The sequence below is a fragment of the Manis javanica genome, chromosome 6 (genome assembly GCF_040802235.1).
Source record: "Manis javanica isolate MJ-LG chromosome 6, MJ_LKY, whole genome shotgun sequence".
Lineage (NCBI taxonomy): Eukaryota > Metazoa > Chordata > Mammalia > Pholidota > Manidae > Manis > Manis javanica.
In genome coordinates this window covers 23,287,081-23,309,827 of record NC_133161.1, presented here as the reverse complement: position 1 = coordinate 23,309,827, position 22,747 = coordinate 23,287,081, and the positions used below count along the sequence as shown (strand labels likewise).

Sequence of the window (22,747 nt, the reverse complement as noted above, 5' to 3'; positions counted from 1 at the left end):
AAAAAAGCAGATAAGGGGAATGTTGTTAAAAGGAGAAAGTCTTTGACAATGACCTCAGCCTTTGTGTGTGGGGGGGTGGGAGGTGGCCTCTGTGAGGCTTCCAAAACAACATCTCCTTAATAAATGAACTGGTAGAAGGACTAAGCTTGACTTTAGGCGTCAAATAGACCTGGGTTGGAGTCCTGATCTCCTGAGTCTCAGTTTTATTGTCTTTATAATGGAAACAACATTTCTCCCATGGGATTATTATAGCAATTTCATGAGAAAATGTGATAATACATAAGAAATATCTAGTACTATGCCTGAGCCATTGCAGAGACTGAATAAAAGAGTTTACAATTCACTTAAGCACAAATAGAAGGCAACATGAGGTTCTTAGTTATCAAAAATGATGAGCATGTGGATTATGCAGGCACACTGAAGTGATGCATAACAAAACCAGACTAAGCAAAAAACTCAAACGCTGAAGAATCTTTTGCTATTTTTCTGGGTTGTTGATTTGTGGTCATATGGGACTCACTCCTATTCATTCTTTCTCCTGGGTGAATTCTGATCTTCAAGCTAGAAAGGCATAACCATTCATCATGCTGTCATTGGAGAGAAGCAATTTGCTCTCTTGCCAGGGTGCGCTTGGGGTTGCGTTGGCCAGTAGATAGGGCTGGTGGGACCAAGTCCTGCAGAGTAGCTGCAACACTATTCCCTGAATGAGTGATTAGAGCTGAACTTCTGGGTTCTTCTCTAGCATTATACAACCAGCACCTCCTGACCCAACTACTACTGACATTTAGAAATGCCCTCCCTATGGGGGCTGGGGCAGGAGGGAGAGAAGGGCCTCTTTGACTTCAAGGCTGTCTTGTTGGGTAAAAGTTACAGTAACACCTACCTCCTAAACCATTACAACCCTTTTCTGTAAGCATTTATTATGCTCCCACTGTGTTCTGGTTCCTTCTTTCCGTCCTGCACTACCTGGTCCTAAGTTGTTTTAATACAGATATGAGGCATGAGGGTGGAATTTTTGTTGAGAGTGTTTAATCAGGATGTGTTTATTTTTAGTTTTGTTGTTGGACAGTCCCATCCTGGGGAGGTCTCCCTGTGCACTGGGTGAGAACTCAACCAGGGAAAAGTGTCTTGACTTTGAGAAATAATTCACCAACAGGCTGAGCAGGTACAAGCAAAGAGTAATTTAATAAGGAGAAAGTACATACTCCGGAAAGGAGTGCAGGCGTGCTTCTGAGCTGAGCAACAGTGTAGTTTAGTGAAGCAAATTACACACTCATGGAGGAAATGTAGGTGGCCTCCAGAGATGGGCAGCATGTGGGATTTGGATTGGGTGGTCTTACAGCTGGAGTTTAAGTAGGGGTTGGGGGTTTCTCAGAATAAGGAGGGGATTTCTGGGAAATAGGAGGACATTCTCTTTTTGTCCTTAGATGGTCTGCTTCAGAACTGCCATGGTGCCAAGTGGTATGATTTTTAGTATGCTAATGAGTGTATAATGTATTTGGAGTTGATCCTCCATGATGGAAACAGCCAGTCTTGGCAGGTCTGTTATCTGTACCCTCACTCCCCACATCCCACGAGGACAGTTTACATGGAATGTTTAGAATATAAACAAGCATCTAGCTGAATGTAAACACCGGCCAAAGTCCCTAGCGCCCTCTCCCTCATGTCTGGCTTTCTACCTACTATTACAGTTTGAGGGAAGAAACAAAATCATTGAGGAATATGAAGAAATCATAAGCAAGAAGGAAAATGAATGGAAGGAAAAGAAGAGAGAATAAGGAAAATGAATGACTAGTGGGGTGGGTGTAGCAGTAAACACTAGGATAACTGATCAGATTTCCCCATTTGTATGGTGTGGTTAGAAAGAAGAAATTAGTCTCACCTCATAGAGAAGAACAGGCTGGAAATCTAACTCCACTGGAATTCCATCGATAGTAACTATCAGGAAAAGAACCAGTCCTAATCCATCTAAGGGAAATTCAAACACAAGATGGAAGTGTCTAAAGTTACAGTTAAAATGCACTGACATCCTCATGTTTGCCCCTAAATCCGGGAATCCAGAGTTCAGAAGAGACATTCTTTTTAATCATTTCATTCTGTCCTCAAGGGCCGGATGGCAGTGGGAAAGTGCATGCTTGTTTGGCTATCACAGTGAGAAAGGGGGAGAGCCATAGCTTCAACTTGACTTGGAGGAGAGGTCTGAGATGGGGAGAACAGAATAAGTGGGTAAAATTTTCTGCAGAAACTGGGTCCCAAATGATTGAAGAATAGAGTTTTACTCTTCTAGGGTTTTATCACTTGACTCACAGTTCAAGACCTCAGTGCTCTTGGAGTAGTAGAATATTCCAAGGTTAGATCCTCTCTCATTCTCCTACCTTATTTTGGATTAGGAAAGCATGTAAATGGCTGTCATCCAAGAAGATGACATGAAGAAAGACAAATGAAATCACATTGCAATACCTCTTGGATTTGTTGCTATTAACGTGAAAGGCAGAATAATAAAACTCCTGGAAGATGATATAGGAGAATATCTTTATGACCAAATACTGGATACACATATTTAAAAATGTTTAACCTCATTAGAAGTGAGGGAGATGCAAATTAAGACCATAATGTGATATCACCCAAATCAAAGATGGACATGACCCAGTGTTGGTGAGGAATGTGGAATCACTAGAACTTTCATGTGCTGCTGAAGGGAATCTAAGTTCGTGCAACCATATGGAAAAAGTTTGGTTTTATCCACCAAAGGTAAAGATATTCATAACCTATGACCCTAATTTATTTCCATATGCATGAATGTTTGTTCATAATTGCCAAAAACTGGATACTATGCTGATCCAGCCACTATTACTTGTATTAAACCACTTCAAACTTAGAGGCCATAAACCACCACCATTTTATTATGCTTACGGATTCTGTGGGTCCGGAGTTCAGAAAGGGCCTCAATGTCTGTGTCCTCTCCTCAGAGACTCAAAGGCTGTGATGTGACTCAATGGTGGGGGGCTGGAATCATCTAAAGGTTTTTCACTCACACATCTGGAGGTTGATGCCAGCTGTTCAGCAGGAACTCAACTGGGTCTGTTAGCCAAACACCTGAAAGCAGTCTCTCCATGTTGTAGCTCCAGCTTTTCCACAGCATGCTGGCTGGGTCCCAAGGGCAAGCATTGCAAGAGAACAAGATGAATGTACAGGTATATTTATGAATGACTTGAAAAGTCACTTTCACTGTATGCCATTGGCTGAGGCAGAGCAAAGGCCTAGATTCAAGGGGAGGGGCCGTAGATTCCACCCCTTAAAGGTAATAGTGTTAGAGTTCACTTTGTAAGATGAACATGTGTATTGACATTCCTTTGGCCATCTTCGGAAAACACAATCTGCCACAAGACAAATATCCATCACAGTAGAATGGATAAATATACTGTATATTCCTTATGATGGAATATTACAATAAAGATGAACAAACAGCAGCTACACAAAGCTGCATGGATGAATCTATCTCACAAACAGCATGTTAAGCAACACAAGCCACATGAAGGAATTCATATTGTTTACTTTCAATTATAAATATTTTTAAGTACAAGCAAACTTACAGTGTGACAAATGCAAAACTCTAGAGACCAAGAGATCTCTAAAATAAAGGGGTTTACTGAACAGATGATAGCCAAAAAAAGGAGTGAGTCCTGGGATGATAATTGCCTGTTCACCAGTAGCAAGGCCAGTTCACAGGAACAACTTGCCCACCAGACTCAAGAAACAGGGAACATTTATGAGGGGTCTCGAGGAAAGTAAGTTGTTTAAATTTACATTGGCTATAGATAAGGAAGGCAGGTGAGCATGAAGCAAGGAAAATCCAGGGATAGGTGGATAGCCCATTGGGAAGGCTCATAGATTGGTTGTTGGATGACAGGGACTCACATGTAAGGGGGATACAGGGGTTTGGGGGGCATTCTAGCTAATTGTTGAAATGACTTCATTCAGGAACATGGGGTCTCTGGTTAGCTATAGCCCTCAACTATTGACAATTAATTTCTCTTCTCTCTGTCCCACATTCTCTGACCCTTATGTCACTTAATTTTAGGATAACTCAAAATTTTTTCCTTCTCAAGTGTTTTGAGATACATACTTAGAGAGAGTGGCAATTAGGAGGGTAGTTTCTGGGGATGCTGGCCATTTATTTTCTTGACTTGGGTGGTAATTACATTGGTGTACATTTTTGTTTGGGGCACTTCCTGTCTTATACTTTACAATAAAAAGGATAAGAAATGAATTTCCTGGCACTGAGAACTAAGTTTATTTGGAAAATAATTCACTATGAACTTTAGAAACAAACCCAGCAAATCAACAGAACATTAAACTCTGTTTTCATCTCTAAAAATTCTGCTGGGTTGTTTTTAATGCATACATGTCTTCTTATCTTGTTATAATCAGTATGCAAAATGATTTCACATCCTGGCTTTTTATACTCCACTATAAAGATAGTTTACATATGTGGGTAAAATTGCAGTATTTCCAGAATCTCTCACTTGGCCTTAGTGCATCTCCTTATCAATAGGTATTTCCAAGGAGGGGAGAGAAGTAGTCCATCTTCATATCAATAGGTGATTACGGGGGAGAGCTAGGGCATGTCTGGACCTGAGAGGTTAGGTGAGTCCCTTTTTTGCAGCCAGGTCATGAGAGACACAGGCAAGCAGAAGTGAACGACTGCTTGTAGGCAATAAGTAGGTTTCTCCCACTTTATTTCTCCCTTTTACTGATTTCAGCATCAAAGGTAATTTGCCCCAGGCTGGGAACATATTTTCTCCCTGGAGTTACAACATACATGTCATTTTGTACAGCTAGCTGGTATTTCATTGTGTTTACATTTCTTAAGTTTTCTTAGCTTTATTCATACCTTTTGAATTTTGAGTGGCTTTATATTCACAAAGTCACTATTATCATTATTATCACTATTATCTTATTAAGAGCTCCTGATAGCAGGCACTGTAAATATAAACTTCATTAATTATCTCATTTAATATCACAACAACTAATGAGATAGACACTATTTTTATTTCCATTTTGCCTAGGAGGAAACTGAGACTTAGCACAGTTAAGTAACTTAAAAGTTTCATAAAGTGTAAGTTTCACAAAAATTCACCCTGACAATAACATGTCAGCGCCCTTACTCTCAATCCCTTTGTATAACATTTGCTTTGAACTCCTCTGTCTACCCTGCCCTGGGGATCTCCCAAAGTAGAATTGCCAGGTCAAAAGTCTGAAGTAATTTTAGAAGGTTCTGATACACATACCAGATTATTTTCCATAGCCTATGAACCAATTTACAACTAAATCAGGAGGGTTTAGTGAAGGGTCAGGGTCATGTCAAGTTTAGGGAATCCAACGTTAGGCTTCTCTCTGTACCTATTCCTTCATCCAGATGGTATGTACTGGTGAATGCCCTAATATTATTCTCTCGAGTGAACCCACTTAGAGCATTTTAAAGGGTTTTGTTTTCCCTTTCTTAAATGTTTTGGTTGACTATTAGTACCCAGATGGAAAGAATTAAATCTTTTGGCCCTCTTGTGTTAAGCAAATTTTTTTCTTAATAATGATTGCTGTTTCCTACCATGGAAACTTCCACTGAAATACTGTCCAATAGTATTTCTTTAGGTTTACATCAACTTTTTATAAGAAAGAGTCACATTTCTGCATCTTTTACAAAACTCTGCTAAGAACATTGCTCATTTAAATGTTCTTTAGATAAATAGTCATGTAATGAAAACCTTCTAGAATTCAATGTCAAGGGAAAAGTTTGTCTCTTTCCAGAAAATGCTATGCTTCCTTTGATCAGTGAGAATTATATAACCTTAGTATGGCTTTTTTATTTTTGCTTTGATTGCAAGTACCTTTAATCCAAATTTAAAGTTCAGCCATCACAAGTATTCCATCCTGAGTTGCTGGTATTAGAATGTAAAGCTGCTATAAGGAGAAAAAGGGAAACTTTGTGCATTGTTGGTAAGAATATAAACTGGTGTAGTCACTGTGGAAAGCAGTATGGAGATTCCTCAAAAAATTAGGAATAAAAATACCATACAACCCAGTAATTCCACTTCGGGGTATCTACTCAAAGAAAATAAAAACTAACTTGAAAAGATAGGTGCACCCGTATGTTTACTGCAGCATTCTTTACAATAGCCAAGATACAGAAACTCAAAAGTATCCACCAATAGATGAATGGATAAAGATGTGGTATATTTCTATATATACACAATGAAATACTGCTCAGCCATAAAATGAATAAAATCTTGTAATTTGCAACAACATGGATGGACTTATAAGTCAGACAGAGAAAGACAAACACCATATGATTTCACTTACTTGTGGAATCAAAAAAACAAATGAACAACAAAACCAGAAACAGACATAAATACAGACAGCAAACTGGTGCTTGCCAGAAGAGTCAGGGGAGGGAAGATGAGAGAAATAGGTGAGGGGGATTAAGAGGTACAAACTTCCAGTTATAAAATAAGTCACAGGATGAAAAGTACAGCACTGGGAAAATAGTCAATGATACCGTAATAACCTGGTATGGTAACAGATGGAAACTACACTTACTGTGGTGAGCATTTTATAACGTAGATAATTGTCAAATCACTATGTTGTACACCTGAAACTACCATAGTATATGTCAACTATACTTCAATTAAAAAAAAAAAGCATGTAAGCGCCCAGAGATTTTGTCTATTTTTTTGCTTGCAGTAGGAAGAGGACTCCAGGCAGAGGGGAACAATTTAAATGCCTTGTATTGAGAAAAAGCTTTATTTTAAAAAATCATGTAAATACCAGGTAACTCTATGGTTTAGCCTGTTTTGATTGCAGCACAAGACAACATCCCATCCTCTGAAGCACTCTTAGGAGTAAGAGAGCAAACTCTTATTAACTGCTCTCCACTGAACAACAGAGTGTAGTGTAATTTTAGAACTATCCTGCCTTTTCATAAAATCAAAGATTTGGGGTGAAGAAGAAAGAGATGATTTTCTGACATCAAGCGTCTCTGTGGTATTTATGTGGAGTGTGGCTGAAATAGGGAATTCTAGGACCTAAAATAGCTATTCTTTGGGTGAATTATGCTGGGAGAGATCCAGAAGAAGGTGCCTAAAAAAAAATACATGGATCATCCAGAAGTCCACCTACCCAGAGTGGATTTTGGGTGCCTTCAAGGACTACCTGAACCCAGGCTGCTTGCTTAGGTCCACCCCTGCCCTTTCACTCTGGGCAAATGACAAGTTGCCTGGCCCCTGGTCATTTAATGCTGGCAAGCCTATCTCCACACATTTCAGCCACCCTGCCTCTGTTTTCACAGCCCAGGGCCTGGCTTCCCACTCTTCACCTTGCCCTGCATTTCCCGCCATCCTGTCACCACTCACCCAGATCCTGACCTCTTGTTTGGCTTCCTCTTCCTCGCTTTGGCCCCTCAGCTCTGACAGCTGATACTGGCTGTCCTGGTGAGGACCATGCCAACCCTCTCCGGAGTCCTGGCTTAGTTTGGATCATCTCCTGGATACTCCAGGTCACTGCCTTTCCTGGAAAGGGCCTCATCTTCCATCCTGAGGTCACTGCTTCCATAGGGACTCATCCTGTCTTCTGATTTCCGAGTCCTCCTACTGGTGTGGAAGATTGGGAGCATTCAGTGTGACATCACATTGTCTTTCTTCCCTTCTGCAAAATGTTTCTGTATCATTACATGATCCCTCTTCCTTTCCTCTTGACTTTAAAGAACTGTTCTATTAGAATCCCTGTTAATGGGTGGAAGAGCTGCAACCACAAGGTAAGAAAGAGAACTGCAGAGATGCCCACTCGGAGATGGTTGAGCCTCTAAACAAATACTTCCAACCTTTTGATCTGTGAAAGAAAAATACATGTTTACCCTCTGGTTAATCTAGCTTGTTATTTACTTGCTCAAACGTTCCTAACTCTGAGTTTGCTAGGCACCAACTTCAGGATTCTGGGGATAGAGAGAAAATAATCCTCAGGTTCCATACTAACTTGATCACCTCATTTTGCCAAGAGGAGATAGAGATTCAGAACAGCATGGTGCCCTGTGATAAGATGGTACCACTGGTGAGAGCTTTCCTTGTGCCTTTTTTCTTAGAGACTTGGGTATGGCAGGGAGGGTCCAGAGTTTCCTATAAAAAACAGGAACCCTTGACATAAAACACCTGATGCCTGCCTCTGACAGGGCCATGTAGAGACGTCTTAGAGTAGGGAAGGTTTCTGAGGGGAGGAGAGTAGGGGGAGCACTTGCTATTTTGGAAGTGTGATGAAGCTTGCATTTCTGGTTTTGCTCAATAGAACATGATGAGGACTCTGGTTCCTGGTTTTGCTCAATAGACTATGATGAGGACTCTGGTTCCTGGCCCTAATTGTGCACCCTGATCTTACTTGGAACTAGGTCTAGGACTCCTGTCCTGTCTCTGTTATACACCAGCTCCTTGGAGAAAGATCAAAATTTAGATGGATGTGGATGGGGCAAAAGGTCAGAGCAGAAACTCTTCCTTACATACACTCAAACCCAGAACAACCCTGGGAGGTAGGTCCTATTATCATCTTTATTTCATTGCCAAGAAATCCATGGGACAGAGATACTACATAGCCTGCTCAAGGTTATACAGTTTAGGGATGTGAACCCAGGCCTGGTTCTAGCACAAGTGTGCTTGACTGTGCTTCTGTACATCTAACAGATTTCAGAGATTGACAAAGAAGTGGGGAATGAAGAAGAAGGGGCAGTCATTGATGATCTCCAGATTTCTGAATTGCAACTGTGTAGATTTTGGTGTCATTATTTGGGCTGAAAAATATACTAGAGAAGAGCAATTTTGGGAGGAAAGATAATGTGTTCCTGATGAAACATGCTGAATTTGAATTTCCAAAGTGAATTCCATAGGCATATATCTAGAGTATCATTGGACATATGGGTCTGGAGCTCAAAAGAGATTTTATCAGGAACTATATATTTGGGACTCACTAGCATGTAGCCAGGAGAGTGGATAAGATATCTTAGGAAGGATCTTCCAAATTAGAAAAGAGGATGATTTGAGAACCCAGAGGAGCATCAATATGAAGGGGCAGGCAGTAAAAGAGTCATTCACAATGGAGATGAGGAAGGGTAGCTAGAGATGGGAGAAATACAAGCAGTATGGGAAGGAACAAAGCATTTCAAGGAGCAAATGGTATCAAATGCTCAGCCAAGTGAGGTGTGAAAAGTGTCCATTGAATGTAGTCAGAAGTATGTCATAAACGACCTTGGAGAGAGCAGTGAGGTAGATTGGTAAGAGCAATAGTCAGAGTGCAGTGGGCTGAGGATTGAATGCAGGGTGAGGATGTGGAGGCAACAGAGAATTTCACCAGAGGGTTTGCCTATGAAAGGCAAGAGAGCTCTCCAGAGAGGGATCGGGAGTAGAGGAAAGATTTATTTAGTTTCTTTTGACTCTGCAAGGAATTCGAGAATATTTAAATGCTAATGGGAGGAATCTGAACAAACTGAGAGACTGTAACAAGATAGGGAATTATCTATTAAGAGAGTCCTTGAGAAGGTGGAGGGGCTGGATCCTAAACAGAGCTGAAGAGTTTACAGCAGTAGGGGCAAGCTTTTTCTTTGTAACAAGGGAAAAGAAGAGAGGAGTGAGAAGGAAGATAAGGTTTTAGATTTGGTGGTGGGAAACAGAGGGGGTTCCCATGACTTTTATTATCTCTCAGAAGTAGGAGGCCTTATCACTGTAGGGGAGTGTGGGAGACAGTGGAGTTGGAGTTAAGAGGACAACAGAGAAAGTTTAAAGCAGCCCCAGTGAAAATCCTCTGTATGGTACCATAATGATGGATAAATGTCATAATATTTGTCCAAACCCATAGAATGAACACTACCAAGACTGAGCCCTAATGTAAATTATGGATTCTGAGTGGTTCTGATGTGGCAATGTTGGTTCATCACTTGTAACAAATGCACCACTCTGGTGGGGTATGTAGATAATGAGGGAGGCTATGCATGTCGATAGGCAGGGGAATATGGGAAATCCCAGGACCTTTCCCTCAATATTGCTGTGAACCTAAAACTGCTCTAAACAAGTAAGATCTTAACTAAACAACCACCACCACAACCAGACCCAGTGGAGTTGGAGACCAAAGTAATTGAAGAAACATAAGAAATTCCAGGCAATGTGTGAGGCCCTGTGATTACTGTGTCACCAACCTGTACATTTGAGTGTTTTCTCTAGCTAAGTGGTAGGTTTGGAGAAGGCAGAGAAATTTAGAGTTGGAATTTTGACAGGTGAGTCTGGTGGAAGACAACAAGGATTAGAGATGAGGATACTGGTTGGAAGGGGGCAAAAATAACAGAGTCTAACCAAACCAAGGATCCAGGAGAAAGCAGAAGGGAGATGATGAAAAGAGTAGAGGTTCAGGGATTTTGAATTCTACTTAATGAACAGTGTCTGATAGGCAGCCTCTATGATGACCCCCAGTGATGCTGCCTCTTGGTATTCATGTCCTTGTATACCCTGTCCCCTCTGGTGTGGGCTGGACCCAGTGACTCTCCTAATGAATAGAATATGGCAAAAGTGATGGGATGTTACTTCTGAGATTAGGTTCCCAAAAGGCTCTGGCTTGCTCTTGCTCTCTCATCTGCTTGCTCTGATGGAAACCATCTACCAGTGCTGTGAGCTGCCCTATAGAGAGACCCACGCAGTAAGGAACTGAGCCAGCAAGGAACCAACGTCCTAGTCCAACACTCCAGAACTGAAATCTGCCAACAACTACGTGAATGAGCTTGGGAGCAGGTCCTCCCTCTCAGACAGGGACCTTTAGATGAGACCACAGCTCCTTGACACCTTGATTACAGCCTCGTGAGAGACCTTGGGGCAAAGTTTCGAGGTAAATTGTTATACAGCAATAGATAACTGATGCAAGATCTAAGAGACATAACTGAGTGAGAAGGGAGAAAGGTCAGCAGCTATAAGTAGAGAATGGGGTGTTTTGAGTTGACAAGTTCAACCATGGAGCAGCTCTGATGCATCATCTGTCTTGAAGAGGGTGGCTAAGCTGATGTAAAAAGGTCAAGTTCACTGAAGATGAGACCAAGATGCTGAGAGACCAGGCTATCAGATATGTCAAGCTCATAAATTTTGAAGTCCTTGGGGATCACTGGGGAGAGAATAGTGTGCACCAAGTGTCAGTTTCAGTGATTGACAAGGTGGCAGTTGGGGCAGACAGGACAACCACTTCAGTGAGATGGAGATTAGTATAATCAGATGGGATGAGCCTCTTCCCAGACTCATTTTTTTGAAGACAGTGGCAAATTAATGGTATGGAAGGAGCACTAGGCATCTAGGAAGATGCCGAACCCAAAACTTCACCTTGGGACCAGTGACCCTTCCAAAGCTAATCTCAGAAGTAAAATGTGAAGTGTGGGAGAACAAACAACCTCTTAAAAGAGCTACAGAGGAAGCGGTGTCCTTAGTGTAGTGCTAAATTTTAAGATTAAGGTTAAATGGCATAAAAGGTCCTCTGCTCCACACTGTGGGCACTGACGAATATTGTTTGTAAACATTTACCTAAATATTTGTATGCCCTTACTCTGCGCCTCCCTCCCACAATCTCTATTTAAGAGACTAGGCTAAGTGAAGGGATGGGATCTGGTGGTCAGAGACCATGCAGCTCTTCAGCAAGTCAGAGGACTGCTGGCCGGGAGAGCGTGTAGTAAGGCTGATCCCCAATTTCATTGGCAAGTTGGTAAGAGCCCAAAACCAAGGGCCGTTCTCCCCACCACACAGGACACATAGCCCCTAAAAGTGATTTGTTTCTTCCACCAAACATGAATACAGCACCTTACCAGTGCTAGACACCAGCCACATAAATGAGATACACTCCCGACTACACAGAGGGCATGCTGCCGGCTGCATTCCCTGTCAAGGCAACATCAGAAGGGGGTTTCAGCATGTCCAGAATTTTCCAAGTTCTCCCTTTACTTTTAGGTGAAGTAATATGCCAGAAGTTGGTGAGCAACCAGTACCCATGATGCCAGGGTTCTTGTTCACGGAGTTGAAGAATGAACTTCCCAAACACTCAAGGTAGGAGAGCAAGCAAGAGGACAGAGCTCCTGGCTCAGGCCAGGAAGAGACAGAAGAGCCCCGGGGGTGTGTGTTGTCTAGGGGTTTTATAGGTGGTTGAGAGACAAAGGGCTAGGGATGTACACCTGCTAAGTGGTCCTAAAATGTTTATCTTTGAAGAGACATTAAATTTCTTATTAGTCTTTCTGTTTTATTTATAAGAAATTTACTGCTCTGATTTCCTCCCAGGATAGCAGCTTCCTGGCCTAGGAGCATATTTCTTAAGATTGCCTGCTTTGCTCCCGAGGTTAAGAAACATACTTTTTAACTAATTGGGTTTTAAATACAATCTTATCTGAATGTAAGTCATGAAACCATAAAACTCTTAGAAGACAACAGAGGCAAAAATCTCCTGAATATAAACATGAGCAACTTTTTCCTGAATGCATCTCTTTGGGCAAGGGAAACAAAAGCAAAAATAAACATATGGGACTACATCATGCTGAAATGCTTCTGTACAGCAAAGGACACCATCAGCAGAACAAAAAGGTATCCTACAATATGGGAGAATATATTTGTAAATGACATATCTGACAAGGGGTTAACATCCAAAATATATAAAGAACTCACATGCCTCAACACCCAAAAAGCAAATAACCCTATTAAAAAATGGGTGGAGGATATGAAGAGACACTTCTCCAAAGAAGAAATTCAGATGGCCAACAGACACATGAAAAGATGCTCCACATCTATAATTATCAGGGAAATGTAAATTACAACCACAATGAGATATCATGTCACACCAGTTAGAATGGCCAACATAGAAAAGACTAGTAACAACAAATGCTAGTGAGGATGCGGAGAAAGGGGAACCCTCCTACACTGCTGGTGGGAATTTAAGCTAGTTCAACCATTGTGGAAAGCAGTATGGAGGTTCCTCAAAAAACTCAAAGTAGAAATACCTTTTGACCCAGGAATTCCACTCCTAGGAATTTACCCTAAGAATGCAGGAGCCCAGTTTGAAAAAGACATATGCACCCCTATGTTTATTGCAGCACTATTTACAATAGCCAAGATACGAAAGGAACCTCAGTGCACATCAGTAGATGAATGGATAAAGAAGATGTGGTACATATACACAATGGAATATTATTCAGCCATAAAACAAAAACAAATCCTACCATTTGCAACAACATGGTTGGAGCTAGAGGGTATTTCACTCAGTGAAATAAGCCAGGTGGAGAAAGACAAGTACCAAATGATTTCACTCATCTGTGGAGTACAGAACAAAGCAAAAACTGAAGGAACGAAAAAGCAGCAGAATCACAGAACCCAAGAATGAACTAACAGTTATCAAAGGGAAAGGGACTGGGGAGGGATAAGGGGAATAAGCGGCATTACAATTAGCACACATAACATAGGAGGAGGGCACGGGGCACAACACTGAGAAGGCAAGTAGGGACTCTATACCATCTTACTATGCTGATGGACAGTGAACTGTAATGAGGTATGTGGTGGGGACTGGATAATGGGGGGAATCTAGTAAGCACAATGTTGCTCATGTGATTGTGTATTAATGATACCAAAATTAAAAAAAACACTTAGAAATAATATTGAACATAACAAAGTAAAAATGAAAATTGTAATTTCTTAATCAGTGAAACTTGCACTTATATTTTCACTTGAATAAAAATACACGTTCATTTCACTATGTTTATAGACTATCATGTTTTTGAACATAACGCACCACTGATCATACTGTCACTTAGAAAGTGGTGGGAAAATAATAAAACAAAATGCAATCTTATTTTCAAAATGGAATCCTTCCTGTTTTTACTACGTTGTTTTGGGCTTCCTTGCTACATTACCAGGTTGCAAATCATTTGTTTAGGAAGAAGAAAAGCAGCACCTGGGTAAAGTCAGAAAAACAAGCAGGCACCCCAGCAGGCCAAAGCAAATCCCACAATGGATTATTTTGCCTTATTTTTTCCGGAGGCCCTCACCCTACTCTGTCTAAGCCCTGGTCCCTTGTCTCTCCCATATCCCTCCAGGGCTCAGCCTCGCTGACTGCAGGTTCCCAGTCCGCACTCCCCTAACCCGGTACAAGATCCCCGACCGCCGGCGCTCCCTTGGGCTCTTGAGCAGCCCGCGGGGCGGGGCGCAATGGGCGGGACCAGGCTGGAGGGAGAGGCTGGCCCCGCCTTCGGGGCTCCCATGGCCCCCCGCGCCCCGCGGCCAGATGCTGACGTGTCCTTTCCTTCCCACTACACCTCCCGACACTACCACCAAGGCTGCCCCGGAAGTCCCGCCTCATACTCAGTCAGTCACCGCAAATCAGCTCTTTCAGCGCTTCCTGGAACTAGCCACCGTTTTGGGACCAAGAGGCGGGGCTCCCCTAGCAGGATGCTTATTGGCTTAAGGTACGGCGGGCTCTGGGTGCCAATTGGCCGGAGGGCGGTGGCGCTCTGGCACGCTTGCGCGGAGAGTAGAACGTGTGGCGGCGGAGATCGCGTTTTTTCGCTCCCAGTGCTACTGCTGCTCCTGTAAGAGTCGGCCGTGTCCCTACAGTCCGTCGCGCACAACCGGTCGCTCGCTTGCTCCTAATAGCGGCGGCCTGTGATCAACACCGACAGCCACATTGACACCTCCACGCCGGACTGTCTCCTTACTGGCTGCCTTCCCATCTCCACACATGGCCTCTTCCGCGCAGAGCGGCGGCTCCTCCGGGGGACCAACGGTCCCCACCGTGCAGCGGGGCATCGTCAAGATGGTGAGAGCGGGGCCCCGGACACCGACCCCATCACCCGCCTGCGGGCGGGGATCTAGTGCTGGCTCCTTTTCCCCTTCCACTACGCTGAATGGTCTCCCGGACCCCCTTCCTGACTTGAATCCCCTTCCCTAGAACGAGCCCAACACGGACTCCCCTTGGTACTTTGCCTCCCGGACACCCTGGCATCAGGGGTCACAGTGATTTCTGTGACCGTAGCACTCTCCTGGCTGTTAACCAGACAGATCGATTACTAATTGATTAACGGAGGGAATTTTGTGAATATCGGCCCTCCCGTCCCCCGCGTCCTTCTATCCTTTTTGACATCAGTGAGCAGTGCAGTTTTTCGAGATCCTGACGTCCGCCTTCCCTGGAATTCTGGAGTACCTGGCCATCTTGAAGCTTTTCTATTTCCACCGACGCTCAGCTACTTACTGCAAGTTTTCTTACTCTCTGGCCCTCATTTAACGTTTTTTTCCCCTCCACCTATTCTGTCAAGTCTGTAGTCCTGAGAGTTCTGATATAGGTGCTCCGCCTCCTTTTGGTCTTTAAAATGTTAGGCTGGTAGGAATCTTCGCGATGATTACTGTTCCCTTACAGGTTAGGAGACTGATTTGAAGAGGGTAAGCGACTTGCCTAAGGTCACATGGTGGTTTGGTTGGAGCCAGGAACAGAGACCAAGTGTTCTGATTCTTCCGCTATAGATTCTGCCTGATTTTTTATCCCCCTACTCCCTACGTTCTTGAATTTTGAAGTTAAAACGCTGCAAGATTCATTTAAAAAATTTACTCCCACCTCCACATTAATTTTGTAATATAAATTCTCCTTATCACTTGTCTGTTCTATTGTCCTCTCCCCTACCCTCTCAGATCTTGAAACCTGACATTTCTTGGTTGTTACAGATTTTCTGGTTATGATGACAGCAGACCTCTGGATTTTATTTCAGACTGCAATTCTGACGTTTTCCATCTGGAACAGCAGACATCCTGTATGGTGCTTTCTCCCAAAGCTCCACAGTTTTTTGCAGTTTTAGAAAGTTTAAAAAACATTATATTTTCTTGGCTCATGATTATTTCACAGTATTAAAATATTCTTCAGCTTGTTTGTGTAAATCAAGATTTTTTTCTACCCTATTTCTCAAGTATTCATTTCTTAGGTAATATTCTGCTACCAGCTGAGATTCTTAGGGTTTTTAGTATTGTTTTGCCCCATTATTCATAATGGGGAGTCAGGATTTTTCAGAAACTAAAAGAGAAGGGAATTTCCAATATCCATATATTTTCCCCTCTCTTTGAAATATTGACCTGACCCATGAAAGGATTACCCTGAAGTAGCTCCTCTCTGATGAGCTTTTTCATTTGCATTGATCTTTCCCTTTGCCATAGGAACAAAACATCCCTTGGTGGTCTGGTGGTGTAATTGTCAGCACTGAGTGGGTCTGAGTTTTTTCTTTTGCTAAGGCTTGGGTTTTTCTTAGAGGCTTCTCTCATTTACGGGGTGGGAAGGGAATGAGGCTAAGCAAATTTTTGCTTCTGCCAATGCTGGAAGCTTCCAAGGTGTCTGGATTCTGTGAGGTGACCATGCCTGCCTATAGATGACCCCCATGAATACAGAACATCGACAATTACTAGTTTATTAAGGGTCATGTGTTTTGCTGAGTATTCTCCTTATATTGCTTCATTTATAATACCTAATAAGTAGATAGGGTTATTGGTTACATTTTGCAGAGGTGTAATCTGAGGTTTAGAAATAATAAATATTTTATCCAAGGATAGGCTCTATTTATTGGTAATAAGAGGCAGAGCTGGGACTTGAGCCCAAGCTTGTCTGCCAGATCACATGCTCTTCATGCTCTGGTGCCTCTGACTCCAGGGCATGTCTTTAGAGCATGGAGGGTGGGGCCAGTGATGCCTAGCCCAGAATTGCAGGAAAGTGTAGTTGACTGCAGTTGAATTGAGGAAAGATTAGCTGTTACTCTTTCTGGTCCAGGAACTGCGAGGTAAGTAACTGCATAGGAGTGGTGTGGAAGGCACACTGAAGTCAGGGAGAAGGCTTTTACAACTCAGTCATTGAGTAGTTGTATGGCTTTCTTCTGTGACCAAACTAGACAGGGACAGATGAGTGAGTTGTGGCAGGGATTAGGGAAGGGAAGCCAGGTGAATTGCAGAACGACAGTCAGATTTGTGCCCAGGGTTAGAAGCCTTGTCTGGAATGACGATTGATGACTGGCAGATTGTTCTATGTGAAGCTCTTCTGCTAAGCAAAGTTTTATTTTCCTGGAGAGCAATCATTTCTGGTAGTGCTAGGAACTGGTAAGAACTCTATGAAGGAAGACTGGGGGAGGGGAAGGAAATAAATTTGACGACAAGGAGAACAGTAGCTATGGCTTTTCTGCCTTTTCGGGGAGCGGCAGGAGCTGGGACACAGACTAAGCAGAGGTGTGCTTTTCAGGATGAGCTCTCCAAGACTGGTCAGGGCTCAGGCTGAGCTGAAGGTCTGAAATGGTCTAGGGTTGAGGTTGCTGCAGTGAAGAGAAGTCCTTCCTCTTTTTTCGCAAAAGAATGCATTACAGGGCCATGGCAGGCGCAAGTTTCTTCTGGTCACTTCCTTGGAATCCTAGTTAAGTCCTGAGTTACACTGTGCATTTAAGGTTGAAGAAGAAAGACCATGGAAATCAATTTGTAAAAAAATCTTTTCATTTGACCAGTTTTTAAAAATAACAATGAAAGAGGCTGTGTCTGCTATTGAGAGTGGGAGCAAAGGGACAGAAACAGAGTTGGTTTCTGGAATGTGTTTAAGGAGGAAGTGGGCAGTTAGTTGACTTACGTGTTTTGGAGCTGTTCCATTACTAAAAGGCAGTAAGGATGATGGGAAAACTGAAGGTGGATTTATATTTTCTGAGTTGTGATGAGACTGGTAAATGAGTAGGCAGACAAAATATAACCTGGCAAAATAAATGTCTCTGTCAAATAAGATATTTTCTCAAAACACTGAAGGATTCTAACTCTTGAGTTTCTTTGAAGATTTTGCTAGACTTTCTTTAGCTCCAACAAAACATTGTCAGCACTTGTTAAATAGATAAGGTTGGGGGAAGAAGTCTTGGGGCACTTAGTATAAAATTTGGTCACCCCACTCAGCAGCTACTTAGAGATGGCTTTCTCTGGTTTTGCTGACAGTTGGTTACCTTCTGGTTTGGGGATAGACCTTTATTTTTTTTTCCACTCTAGCTTTCCCATCTAACTCAGTATGTTTGCATGTCTTTTCAAGCAGGAGCACAGGGCTGCTTTTGCCATAGAATAAATCCACCACAGTTTTTTTGTGCTCATCAGAAACAGCCGGGGAAGCAGCATATCTTACCCTGTTTTCAGTGTGGAAGGCCAAAGAGAGGACAGTGCAAATCTTAGTTTCCATTTCTCTCCACCCTATTTAATTGTCTAAATGGGAAAGGAGTTCCTCTCCCAGCCTGTGGTTTTGTGCTAAGAACCATGATTGTCACAAGGTGCCGAAGGTACAGGGGTACCTAAAGGAGAAGGTGGTCCAAATGTCCTCCTTCCACAAAAATTGTGCTGCCAGGTTGTTGTAAAGTGGGATATTGACTTCCTGGTGAGTAGCTTAGTGGAAAGTTCTACAGTGTACAGCTTTAAGGAAACGCTACCTATAATTTAGGTCATTATAACTAAGTGTTTCTTAGGTTTCTGCGCTAAGAAGTATGTGCCTTTCCATTGTATAGTGAGGACAGAGATCTGTTGATCTGCTTCCTACAGTGCTTAACTCATGCAGATGGTGAAAGAAAAATCACCTTTCCTAAGCTACATGAAATGCTCTTTATTCTACTCAAATGGACAAGGTAGCTGAGCAATAGTTCAGTAGGGCCATGTGCAAAGAAATAGGTAGAATATGGTGGAAAGTTTTTCCCTATAGTCTTAAAATTTCCTGCTTCCCAGAAGGTAAGCATGGTACCTTTCAATCAAGATTGTAAGTAAAGGAGCACTAAGTTTTTACTATATCTTAAAGGCTTTCTGTCTTTTTTTTTTTCCCTACGTGACAAGGAAGCATCCATCTAGCTCTAACAGTGGTTGCTGCCATTGTAGTAAATAATGATACAGAATAATGAGCAGTCATATTTGCTTTTTTTCTAACATTGTATGGATCATATGTGTCAGGCTTCTAGATATTGGTGGTAAAGTTCAGATTGCTGTGCTTAGGGTTTAGAGAGACACAGACAATAAACAAGGAAAGAAGAAATTAGTATTTCAGGTAGGGGAGTGGGACTGAGTGGTTGGGAGTAGGGCAGGGTGGCTCCTTTAGAATAGGGTGTTAGGAAAGGCTTCTCAGTATTGGTGCTGAAATCTGATGAACATCCAAGAACCAGCCATCAGGGAAGTGTGTTCTCAGCAGAGGGAACAGCAAGTGCAAAGGTGCGCTAGGATCTCCATTGATGATTTTCTTCAGTGTTTTTATAGGAGCTCTTTAATTTCTTCAAGTTAAGTGTTCCACCAAAATGCTGTGGGTTTAACCTGCGCTATTATGTGTTTTAGGGTGATAAAAGACAGAAAGCAGTGGATGTCATTGTTCTGGTACCTTGGTGAGATCAATAGCTGGCATTAAGTCTGCTGAATAAATGTAAAACATGGGAGACTGGTCAAAAAATAATTGCTCTTTTTCATGTTTCTCACAGGGCCAAAACTAAGGTTTTTGACTTCTTATCAGCCAGTCCTGTGTATTCCCCGCCTTTCAAAGGAGGGACCTGGATGAAAAGATAAATGACAAGAGCAGGCTCAATGAGAGTTAAAAACCATCTAGAACTTTTTCAGGTTTTATGTTTCTGTCAGCATTTTATTACTACATGGCATCTACTGCTGCTTTGGCCTCTGGCAACACTTTTAATCTAGCAAGCTTTAGCCAGCATTGATGGTGAAAAGCGAAGTAGCATGCTTCAGAGCACAAACAAACTAGCTCATGTGCAGTGTATTTCATTAACAGGACACCTGAGGCCAGGTAGTAGTGATCAGTGCTGGTAATACGTGGGCAAACTCTCTGGTGGAATCTATGCCCCAGTTTACTTAGTGAAATTTAGGAGATAAGTGAAAATTTTAGTTGCCTTGTAAGTTCAGAAGAGGTAATTGGCCACGCTTTAAAATCTAGGTAAGGAGGTTCTAAGGCCTGGTGTGCAATCACCTGTCAGCATGGGCTAGTGATCCAGCTGACCCGTGTGCTTCTAGCAGGGGGTGCAGTAGCTGTCCTTTGGGATCCGGTCTTTGGATTTATATTTTATTTCATTTTTCCAATGAATAGCATAGCTAAATATTATAGGAATCCTTTGTCTTATCAGGGACGAGGAATGAAATCCAACTTCCTGGGCTGATGTAGCTTTTCTTTTTATTTCTTATTGAGAGATGGGTACACATCCAGTTTCCGGTGTTACTCTCTTGGGAGACTGACATATGCTTTTTGTATTTACAGCAGAAATTGACACAGAATCACAGGTTGTGAACATTTGATACAGATGGAACATTGTGGGATTTCACTTAATTTCAGTGAGACTCAATATGATAAATTAGTGTTAGGTTTTCTTAGTGCTAATGTTTGGGAAAAAAGGGACAGTGGTTTCAGTTGGCACTTTTTCAAAATTAGAATAAACCTGATGAAAATTTATTTTCAGATGTCATTTTTGAGATGTTTCATCTGTGATAAAAACTGGGCTTGGTACATTTTCTCCATTTATATGCTGTGATTGAGTGACTTAGGGCACTGTCTCCTCTCTCGCTTTACGCCGTAACACATTTTGAGTGCTTTGCATTCTCTTTACGGGGGAAGTAAACTGCTTGGGATGGTCATGTGTAATAGGACCTGAGATTTGGGGGATCTGTGCTTAAAGTTAATCTGATTTATTAACATTGTCCCTGGGAAGCAGCCTGGCAGAGAAGAGAGATCATTGGCCTAGAATTCAGGGGATACAAGTGCTAGCCCAGATGCTATTCTTCATCTGGGTGATGTGAGGTAAGATATTCCACCTCCCATACTCCTTCCTTTTCTCTTAAATGAAGTGATTAAACTCATCATCTCTAAGCTTCTTACAGTCCCCAAAGGCTGCAATTGTATAAGAAACCCTGTATTACATGTTTTTTAGACATGATGAGTCAAAGCTGAGAAATCTGCCTTATGGTAGGCTTCATTTTGAATTGCTGCATATCCTGCACGAAACATGTCTTCTTTTCCCATTGCTTGATTTTCTTCCTTTACTTTTCCATTTCCCCTTCCCTTTTCCCCTCTGCTTTCCTCCCCTCTCCTTTTTTTTTTTTTTGAGAAACTGGATTAGTTGAAATATGGTTTCCTGGGGTGGAAGACCAGAGAGTTAGAATTTAAATTAGATAAGTGATCAGGAGAGTGGAGTGGGTGGAGGGTGGCTAGAAGTGAGCCAGGGAGGTTCCTGGTTTTAGTAGTAATGATAGGACAGGCTAGTCAGAGTGGTTGATTGGGACCCAGAGGAACATGGTAGTGGTAGGTTTTATTTATGCAGTCTCACCTCTACTTTAGAAGACCTGGACATTCTCCTGGGGCACAGCAGGTCTTGAGCAGGGCACTCTGGGAACCTATAGCTCACTGGAGAGTTGAGTCTGTCTCTAGTTTTGACTGGGGGAGTCTGGGTGAAGTGTGGGGCTTCACAGGGTTCTGAGCGTCTTTGAGGCCAGAGCATCTTCATTTAGATCATTCTAATTGTCCTTTGCAGATCTTTTCCACTTGGATTTAATGCACAATATTGCCATCTTAATCTATTATTGGTAGATCCCCACATAGTTCTTTTATGTTTTGTTGTAAGCTTTGTTAATTCTTTCTGGGAGTAAATGGAGAGAGGGAGGGAGCCTGCTGATTTCCTAAGCAGGTCACTGTATCAGGACCACTTTTCAGAGGCACTGAATTAGAGTCTTCGTGAGTGTGGCCTGGGAATCTGTATTTTTAAAAAAGCCTCTCCTAGATGATTCTGAGTCCATTTGGGGTTGGTCCGGAGACTGACATTTGAGACCTACTGATCTGTTCAAAAGCATATGCAGATGGGCCTTTGTACTGTGTTCTGTACTGTATGTAGTTGAAGGAGCAGGACACAAATGACAAAAGGAGTAAATGTTTGTTGGGGCAGGTACACCAGAATTTTATATAAAGGGAGGATAGTAATTGCTCTTTCCTTTTAGCACTTGTCTTGATGGCTCCCAGGGCCCTTCAATTGCTTTTAATCTGTAGCTCAATACTGGGTTGATGTTCTCAGGGGTCCATTTACAGTGACTCAGATCCTATTCCTGGGTCATAACTGACAGCTGAGAAGTGTCTTATATGCCTGATTTAAGCCATATGCTCATCTGAACACTCATCTACCACTTTTCTTTCTATTTGCATAGATTCCCAAGATCTTCTGTAATTTCGTGCTAATAACTTGGCACATTTCTGTGGAGGTCTTTAGTGTCATCTATAAACATAAAGATTCTATGCTTCTCACTGTCTCCTCCTGTAATCCTTAGGAGCCACACAACTGGGCCTTTTGGTTTATATCCATCCTGTTTCTTTCCTTTTCTTTTTTTTTATACAAGTAAAGGGTAGTTTAACAGAGCAAAATACTCACTCAGGGAGGGAGTGGGTGTGCTTAAGAGGTGAGCAGAGTCTCCATCCTGTTTCTTGTTTATAAACAAGTCCCATTCGTAACAACAGTAAAACCCGGAATGATCTCTTTGGTGGTCTTATTCTTTATTTTTTATTACACTAGCTTGTCCAATATGGAAATAAACTTTCTTGTGATTCTCAAGTCTTTTAAATCCTTATGATTAAGGGTTATAGTTGCAGTTCCCTTGGTGGCCTTTCCTTATTTTGAACCAGCAGTTTTCTGGTTCATCCCTGAAGTCCTTCA

At 42.2% G+C, this 22,747-nt stretch overlaps 1 protein-coding gene across 4 annotated transcripts in view; it reads left to right on the top strand.

Annotated features, from left to right (window-relative positions):
* Positions 1-14,543: 14,543 nt before the first annotated feature.
* The window catches only part of SND1 (staphylococcal nuclease and tudor domain containing 1), a 406,889-nt gene continuing 398,685 nt past the window's right edge, over positions 14,544-22,747 (top strand). For 2 of the 4 annotated variants that reach the window (XM_037023516.2, XM_073238487.1), the window contains exon 1: positions 14,546-14,853. In XM_037023516.2, the coding sequence (XP_036879411.1) occupies positions 14,776-14,853 (78 nt within the window). In that variant the 5' untranslated portion in view covers positions 14,546-14,775. Of the gene's footprint in view, positions 14,854-22,747 lie in introns of all 4 variants that reach the window. The other 2 variants (XM_073238488.1, XM_073238486.1) reach the window with 2 other exon arrangements.